A 9,654-nucleotide genomic window follows, 5' to 3' on the forward strand; every position below is an offset into this window, starting at 1 on the left:
CCTAGAATAGTGGACAAGATTGAATAGAAAACACCAATAAGTAAAAGGGACCACATATTGATTGAACTGGAACTAAATGAGGAAAAATACATGAAAAGAAATTAACAATATAGAAAAGGAAGATTGATGTATGAAAAAACAAACTTTGATGAAATAAGAGAATTCTTTCAAAAAGAAAACTGGGAAGGAATATACAAAGAAGAAACAACAGTGGAAGAGAAATGGAATATTTTGACAAAAATTTACAAAAAAGGAGTGAAAAAGTATGTCCCAAGACAAAAACAAGAAAAAGAATATGTAAAATGCTGGTACAACAAAAGTTGTAGGGAGTTAAAAGACAAAAGAGACAAAGCTTGGACCAGATGGAAAAAAGACAGAAGGCCTGAAAAATGGAAAATATATACTTGTTATAGAAATGAATATGTACAAACGTGCAGAGAGGAGAAGAGAAAATATGAAAAAGATGTCATAGAAAAGTGTAAAGATCAACCAAATCTATTTTACAGATTTGTAAACAACAAACTGAAAAACAAACAAGACTTAAAGAAATTAAGACAAGGTGGAGTTGAATACACAGAGGAAATTGAAATGGCGGAAATTATGAACAAACATTTTAAATCAGTGTTTACAAGGGAGAACATACAACCTGAAGAGATCGAATGGAAAGAGAAAGTCCCCCCTATGAAAGAAATAGAAGTAACAAAGAATGAAATATTGAAACACTTGAGTAATCTTGATGTCAGAAAATCGCATGGACCAGATGAAATAGCAAACTGGATTTTGAAAGATTGCAGGAATGAACTGGCAGACAAAATACATAGCATAATAAACAGTTCCTTGAAAGAAGGAAAAGTTCCAGATGATTGGAAAAAAACAAATATAGTACCTATATATAAAGGAGGAAATAAAGAAGACCCTACCAACTATAGACCAGTCTCTCTAACAAGTACAATAGCAAAAATTTGTGAAAGAATTGTCAAAAGTAGATGGGTAAAATATTTAGAAAAAAAAAACAACGTGCTAAATCCAAGGCAATTTGGATTCAAACAAGGACGATCATGCGTCACCAATTTAATATGTTTCTATTCAAGGCAAATATATATAATACAAGAAAGAGATGGATGGACTGATTGTGCATTTTTAGACCTAAAAAAAGCTTTTGACAAAGTACCACATAACAAGTTGCTTAAGAAATTAGAAAATGAAGGAGGAATACAGGGAAACTGCTTAATTGGATGGAAGATTTCTTGCAAGAAAGAAAAATGAGAGTAGTGATAAGAGACAAACATTCAAAATGGGATGAAGTAATAAGCGGTGTTCCGCAAGGAACAGTTCTAGCCCCAATAATGTTTGCTATATATATTAATGATATGGATGAAGGAATTGAAAGCTATATGAGCTTCTTTGCAGATGATGCAAAACTACTGAAAAAAGTGAACACGGAAGAAGATTGTGAATCACTACAGAGTGATCTAAATAAAGTACAGGAATGGAGTAGGAAGTGGGAGATGGAGTTCAATACAAAAAAGTGTAGTATAATGGAATTTGGAAAAAACAAAAACAGAATACCAGGAGAAGAAGGAATAAAAAAAGTAGAAAATGAGAAGGACCTGGGAGTCATTGTTATGAATAATATGTCACCTGAGAAACATATAAATAAGATTTTTGGAGAAACTTATAATTTAATAAGAACAATCAAAGTTGCATTTACATACCTGGATGAAGAAATGGTGAAGAAAATTCTAATCACCCTGATAAGACCAAGATTGGAATATGCAGCAACGATATGGTCACCAAATACAAAAAAATGTATAAAAAAACTTGAAAGAATACAAGGAGCAATTACAAAATTGGCACCAACACTCTCAAAACTATCATATGAAGAGAGACTAGAAAAACTTGAACTACAGACACTAGAGCAAAGAAGAGAGAGAGGAGATTTGATAGCTATTTACAGAATCATGAAAGGCATAGAAATTACTGATAGAGAGAATCTGATAAAATGGGATGATAGAAATACAAGAGGACAAGGAAAAAATAAATAAAAAAAGAGCTATAGAAGAGATGTGAAAAAGAACAGCTTTCCTCACAGAGTATTAGACAGTTGGAACAAGTTAGATGAGAAAGTGGTGCGTGCAAAAACAATACATGAATTTAAAAATAGTTTAGATAAAATGAGATATGAAGACGGGACACCACGAGCATAGCTCCCCTTCCCGTAAAATACAACTAGGTAAAACTAGGTAAATACACACACACACACACACACTTAAATAATTTCAGTATCACTGCGCTGCGAGTCGTTACTCCAACACTTGTGTGTGTGTGTGTGTGTGTGTGTGTGTGTGTGTGTGTGTGTGTGTGTGTGTGTGTGTGTGTGTGTGTGTGTGTGTGTGTGTGTGTGTATGTGCGTCTAAAGGTCATAACATTACACAAAGATCGGTCATATATAAGCTCTGAGCTCTCTTCCGGGAGGGAAATAGCTGTCGATCATGAGTCCAACACGTGATCCAAGACCATAGTGAATCACACACATACATACAAACCCACACACACACACACACACACATATATATATACATATATGCGTAAGTAACCACGAGGAAAAGTAAACTAACCAAGCAGAGCGCCTTCGTATAATTACATCTTCAGTGCAGATACAAAGACCTAGTTTTTATCTTCAGAGATATCTTATCACCATAAATGGTCCTCTTGACTGGTGTAAATATTTAATTAACATTGTTTACAAGTAGCAATAACTCTAGGTAGGTAGTGGAATTCATCACTGGAAACTCCTCTGTTGGGAAATGCATTGACTCCTGTCTGCTGCTTTTTGCTGGCTCTCTTGCTGTGCTGCAAGTCGTCGCTCTGCTGCAAGTGCCCTCTTTTCTCGATCAGTCATTGATAAGAAAGTATTTCTTTGTGCTAATTCCATTTTTCTTTCTTCCTCAATTTTCTTTTTTTCCTTCTCCTTTTCCCGCTTAGCCTTTCTCTGTCCACGTTTCTTTTCTGCCTTCCGAGCTGCTTGTTCCTTTTCTTGTTCCTCACACAGAGGACTGAATATCCCTGCCTCCATGTAGTCATATTTACTTGGGTATGTACTCATAAAACGTCTGAAGGTGTTGCGTATTTGCTTATTGGTTGTCATCTTGTATGGCAGCTCTCCCTTGTTGCTTTTAATACTTGGGTCACAATCATTTTCCATTAGATACCAGATGGCGTCTTTCTGACAGGCTGTGGCAGCAATATGAAGAAGAGAAAGTTCATCTTTCCCAAAAGTAAAAGATCGGGGAATGACAGCTTCTTGACATGCCTTGATTGACTCTCTCACTTCATTACTCAAATTACCTTCAAATTGGTCACCTTCTGAATCATGTGCATACGTGATAATAGCCTTCAAGGTATTTATATCTCCTGACCTGCATGCTGTGTAAAGTAAATTCCTCACTTCTGGCAGAGACTTCTGAGCTTTAGAATTCTCCTTAGGTAATTGTCTTTTGTTCTTATGAGGTCTTCTTTTGGATTTGTTTTTGGGAATATAACAATCCATTTCTTCCAATTGCAAGGTGCTGAACTTGTTTGTGCTCACACAGAGTCCATACTCAGAGTCTTCACTGAGAGACGAATCATCACTTCCATTGAAGGTACAAGATTCTTGATGTCTGATAACTTTCTTTTCCTTAACTTCGTTTATTTTCTTTTTTGGAGATGATGGTTTCAAGACATTTTTTCCAGGGACGCTTTTCGCTCTACTTGCTATTTCTAACTGGAGGTCATCTTCTGTTCCATGAACTGTGATCTCTGATAATACTGTATGCACTCTCCGCACCTCCTTAAAAGTTGGTTTCTCTGTGCTGAATGGTATGGTTCTAATCCGTAAATCATCAGCCTTAAGTGGAGGGTCTGGTCCACCAAAAATGACCTTTTTATTTGTATTTGTTGCTCGAAGCATAATAATGTGGCTCTGGTTCAAATGTCCTTGCCATGATTGAAGTACTTCTTGTACATGCTGCATGAAGGACTGCTCATTATGTCTTCTAAGAGATGACCCAGCAGAATTACAATGAGTATTACCATTCTTGTTATCTTTGCTGCTTTGTGATCCTCCTTGTTTAGATCTAACAGTATAGCTATGGAAAGTTTTATGTGCTAAAATCTCTTCACCTCTGATGACGGCTCCTGCAAAATGTCCCCCTCCAATCATCAAGATGGACCAATAACACTTATAAGGCACTGCCATTGCCTGTTGAATCACCTCCTCTTCACTTGACATCTCTCTCTTTTTACCAGTGAGAAGACAACGAAAGAGGGAAAATACTATCCCATCATGGTTGACAAAGTAGATCTGAGGTTGTCTTTGAAGAACTGCAGTCCTCTGATCTTCTTCACTTATTTCTTGTGGATCCTCTTCATCAGACTCTGACTCTGAAGAACTACTGATATTATTTAAAAACTGTTCCTCTGTAAGACATTTTTTTCCATGCATAGAGCGTTTCAGATTGGCTCGATGAAGGTCCTGGCCATAGTGGTTGACTTGCTCTTGGCGTGATGTAAAGGTGAGGTTGCAATAAGAACATTTCATGGAAACCGCTGATGTTGGCAAACTTGGCTTAAACAGTGGGAGTCCAACGGCACAATGTTCTTCTGATGGTCTTGATGTTGATGCTTTGGAGAACTCCAAATGTTCCATAGTTCCTTTAGCAAAACGTAGTCCTATCATCAAAGGAACAATTTGTTCCTTATTCCAAATACTCCTTTTGTCTGTCATTTCTTCTCCCCTAACAGGTCTTCTCAAGGGATCCTTTTAATTCAGAAAATGACCGAAGACTCAAGATCTCGGATTTAACAATTCGGGTGCTGAATAACGTTCCCTCCACGAGCATCAATCTTTTATGACAGTAAACAATCAATATCAGTTGATGCCTTACTAACCTTTTATTCGAATTTGACACGTGTGTAATTACAATTTGTTTCAACTATCAGTACGTCATTTTGTAATACTTCAGTCTCGTGCGGAACCAATCACTCGTAAAGTGACAACATGGTAGAGACTTCTGGAGGACTTTTTATATTACTGATTTGGAGGTCATTTCAAATATTAGAGAAAAGGAGGAGCAAATGTAATATGATAGTGTTGTGTGTTTTTGTGATGGGATTTTTGATAGCACCGTTTTGCATGTGAAATTTCAGTCTTTGTGTTAATGTTTGCGTTGTGTGGCCTATGTACCCTAAGAAGAGAATAATTAGAAGAATTGAAAGTGTTAAGAAAAAGATCACGAACGCTGAGTATGCTGTAATATTCAATAGAAAATGTCTTGATGAAAACCTGCTCCCTAAATTCACTATATATATATATATATATATATATATATATACATATATATATATATATATTCACGAAGAACTCACAGTCGTAATAAAAAGAAACTTTAGAAGAATGTGTAACTTCTATATTTCGGCTAATATCTGTAGCCCTCTTCCTCCTGAAGATGGCTATAGCTATTAGCCGAACTATAGAAGTAACACATTATTGTAAAGTTTCCTTTTATTCCGATTGTGGGTTCTTCGTGATTATTATTTACAAATGTTCAACAAGATTTTGTCTTATATATATATATATATATATATATATATATATATATATATATATATATTTGTGTGTGTGTGTGTGTGTGTGTGTGTGTGTGTGTGTGTGTGTGTGTGTGTGTGTGTGTGTGTGTGTGTGTGTGTGTGCGTAAGTAACCACTAGGAAAAGTAAACTAACGAAGCAGAGCGCTTTCGTATAATTACATCTTCAGTGCAAATACAAAAACCTAGTTTTCATCTTTCCGAGATATCTTTTAACCATAAATGGTCATCTTCACGGGTGGGGATTTACATTTTTTTAAGGGCTAAGGCATTGCCAAAAGTTTTTCCCCTAGGTGGCCACAAGTGTGTTGACACAAGGGGTGGGTGTAGGAGGAGACTCGTCAGGAGAACGCTGCCTCCATGTTATCATGAAGAGCATCAACAGGGCCGGAAGTCTCGGAGTTCTCATTACCGCCTGAAGGTCAGGGACTTCAGGACGTTGACTGCCAGGAGTCAGCTGTTTGCGACATGGCGGGAGATGCTCGACAACTCGTTGCCGAAGTCTGTTATTTGTGAGACAATCCGTAAGGTCATGGAAACGTTGACATTAGATGTCCTGGTCACAGAAGGCATAAGTCATGAGCTTGAGGAAGCTTTGTCTGGTGGTCTTGAATCAGACTTGCATGATGACTGTAGTCACTGATGTATTCCTCGACCTAGAGAAGGTCTTCGTGTTGGCCATCATCGACTCTACTGTCAACGTAGGTCTATGAGGCAAGTTTCTAGTCTGGTACCAGACTACCTCTCCGACAGAAGACTTCCAGTCCGGTTTCAGGAGCCATACGCTGGCTACCAGGCCTTCGACAACTGCACTCCCCAGGTCAGCCCCTCAATTATAAATATGGGAGACAACTGGCTACATACACATGAATGATACAATGGGATAGGGCACTTAAGATGACTTCGTACACAGTGGAGACTGTAAGATTGTGAGTCATGGTGTGGTATGGTAAACCGTGTTATGGTAGGTCTGGATGGTCAGGTGAAGTTGGTCTTGTGTTGTTTTTTGTATTTGTTTTGGGGTGAGGCCTTCTGTTGCTTGGCAGCGTTGTAGTAAGCATTATTTGGATATTAATGGAGGGGCATTCATGGAAAATGAGGACACTGACGTAAACATCTAGGGAGGGGAATATGTGATTATTCTCTGCAGAAATATAAAGTTAAGAGAGGAATTGACTTGGAAAAGCTGGACAAGTTGGGGTAATAGGTTCAGATTTTCACATTAAAGAATACGTTATCTATGTACCGTGCATAGGTTGGCGGCTGCAGCTCAGTGTATTCCTTAAAGATTTTCCACTACAACGAACCCATATAATGATAGGCGAAAAGTGGTCTAAGTGTGGACCCTATCCCGACACCATCGACCTGCACTCGCATTTTCTAGTAGGGCCCGTGAAATTGGGCTTCTTTAGTTCAGATCTGCAGAAGTTTACACAAAATGTCATTAAGAATGGTAAGTGCTGGATCTCCAGGGGAATGGTAAACCTTTAGACAGATAAGATTCATGGGTTCATCAGTTGATACATTTAAAAATAAGGATTCGACGTCCAGCTAGGCTACAACACCGGAAGGGGGAGAGAGGGAAGGCTCAAGGACACCAAAGAAATCTTTGATAAATTAGAGGCTAAAGGTCGTTGGGATGAATGTATGGTTTGATCACTCTATTGTGTTGTTTGAAGGTCAGGGTCGGGGTTTGACTGATAATTAGACGGTGCTTCTTTTGATTAAGGGAACAATAGTACTTGTGCTACTCATCACAATTAGCCTCAAACCTACCAAAGTCTTTCTCAACGCCTTGAGTCCTCCCGCCCTTCCAATGCCCTAGCCTCCGTGTTTGTGTGTACGCATGTATGTATGTAGTATGTATGTATGTGTGTACGTATGTATGTATGTATGTATGTATGTATGTATGTATGTTTGTATGTATGTATGTATGTATGTATGTATGTATGTATGTATGTATGTATGTATGTATGCATGTATGTTGTATGTATGTATGCATGTATGCATGTATGCATGTATGCATGTATGTATATATGCATGTATGTATTTATGTATGTATGTATGCATGCATGTATGTAGGCATGTATATGTAAACAAAATTCAAGGACAGTGGCAAGATCTTTTCCCGTAAGACATTGAATGGTGAACAGAAGGCCTTTGTGTCTCCGTCGTCAGAAGAGGGCGGAGTCTGAAATGACGAATTGTTATCCATTATGCAACTCATGTACGCATGTATGTATGTAGTATGTATGTATGTGTGTATGTATGTATGTATGTATGTATGTATGTATGCATGTATGTATGTGTGTATGTATGTATGCATGTTGTATGTATGTATGTATGTATGTATGTATGTATGTATGTATCAAAGGTGACTTGATACAAGTCCTTCAAATTCTAAAGGGAATTGACAACATCAAAAGTGACAAAATGTTCACACTGAATGAGAATCAAACAAGAAACAATGGTCTCAAACTATCCGGAAATAGATTCAATTGGGAATTGGGTAGAAACAACTTCGCCAACCGTGTAGTTAATGAATGGAATAAACTTCCTGCAGAGGCAGTGCAATGTAGTTCAGTTCGAAGCTTTAAGAATCATTTAGATAAACACCTAAACAAGATGTTTTAATGATTATCATTTATTTCATATTATTTGTTTTTGTTTTGTTATCGTTTGTCTGTTTGATTCTCACTTATCATTATTTGTATGTCAACCTATTATTATTTTCTATTTACATTGTTGTTTATTATTTAACTATACCTATCCATTTATTTATGCATTTTATTTGTTATGTACATTATTATAGTTTTTATTTATTCATTTATCATTATTATGATTTTTTCGCATCCGACCTAGATATGGACCAAAAAGTCTCCTGTCGGCGTGCTCCGCCTTTGTAATCCTTTGTAATCCTTTGTATGTATGCATGTATGTATGTATGCATGTATGTATGTATGCATGTATGTATGTATGTATGTATGTATGTATGTATATATGCAAGTATGTATTTATGTATGTATGTATTTATGTATGTATGTATGCATGCATGTATGTAGGCATGTATATGTAAACAAAATCCAAGGACAGTGGCAATATCTTTTCCCGTAAGACATTGAATGGTGAATAGAAGGCCTTTGTGTCTCCGTCATCAGAGGAGGGCGGAGTCTGAAATGACGAATTGTTATCCATCATGCAACTCATGCAATTAATCCTTGAAGTCTCAACGTCTTCTCTAATGATGTCCCGTCTTCCACCAGACAACCTTATTCGGTTTGATGAAATTTATTTGTACTTAATCTTATAAATGAGACGTCTTATATATTTTTGACTACTTCGCTATAATGACAGTTCTTACAGTTTCTTCCAGTCAATGTAAGGGTATTTTTTTCTTTTTATATTGATTTACTTCTGTATTATTTCTATGTTGAGGATATAATCCCTTTCTGAACGGGTCAGGATTTTCTTAAGAAACCCCTTCACTGCTTTGGTACCTCTTATTGATTTTGTTATGGTTAACGCTTCTCGACTTTTTCGTGTGCACGAATTAACCACTTCGATCCGAAGACAATTTTTTTTTTTACAGATTTTGTTATAGCTAACGCCCAGACTTCGAGACACTGAACAGAACATCAATCACAGACATAGACACTACTGTGCACACCTTCAACACACACAAAACACAGACAAGAAATATATTCCCAACTGAGGGCAGGACTGTAGTGAGGGATTTGCAGTCGCCTCTCCCAAGAAATGATGTAATAAAAAGATTTTGTTCAAGTTAACACATCTGAGAGGGAGACCCCTTGCTAAGTGGGTCGAGGCCGTAGAATAAAACCCTTCGCTGCATAGTGTCAGACTCAATAAATATTCTTCCGCCGAGAGCCACGCGACAGCAATCAGTTGAGAACAGGACCAACTCTGTGAAGATGATCTTATTCTTGTGACCGCTAAACCGTCACAAGAAGGCCTTGCCACCCTTTCAAAAGGCACGAATCCCTTGGAGCACCTTCGGTTACCCGG

The 9,654-nt window shown here is 37.4% G+C and overlaps 1 protein-coding gene across 1 annotated transcript; it reads right to left on the reverse strand.

Moving 5' to 3' along the window:
• Positions 1–2,782: 2,782 nt before the first annotated feature.
• LOC143029156 (tRNA endonuclease ANKZF1-like) lies at positions 2,783–4,981 on the reverse strand. The gene has a single exon (XM_076191634.1). The coding sequence runs from the start codon at positions 4,766–4,768 to the stop codon at positions 2,783–2,785; it is 1,986 nt and encodes a 661-aa protein (XP_076047749.1). The 5' UTR covers positions 4,769–4,981.
• Between the last annotated feature and the right edge of the window lie 4,673 nt (positions 4,982–9,654).

The sequence above is a fragment of the Oratosquilla oratoria genome, chromosome 1, assembly GCF_046742065.1.
Source record: "Oratosquilla oratoria isolate Oo_2021 chromosome 1, ASM4674206v1, whole genome shotgun sequence".
Taxonomy (NCBI): domain Eukaryota; kingdom Metazoa; phylum Arthropoda; class Malacostraca; order Stomatopoda; family Squillidae; genus Oratosquilla; species Oratosquilla oratoria.

Excerpts from the sequence above, each read along its gene's own strand:
- LOC143029156 (XM_076191634.1), bottom strand. The coding sequence starts at position 4,768 with ATGACAGACAAAAGGAGTATTTGGAATAAGGAACAAATTGTTCCTTTG.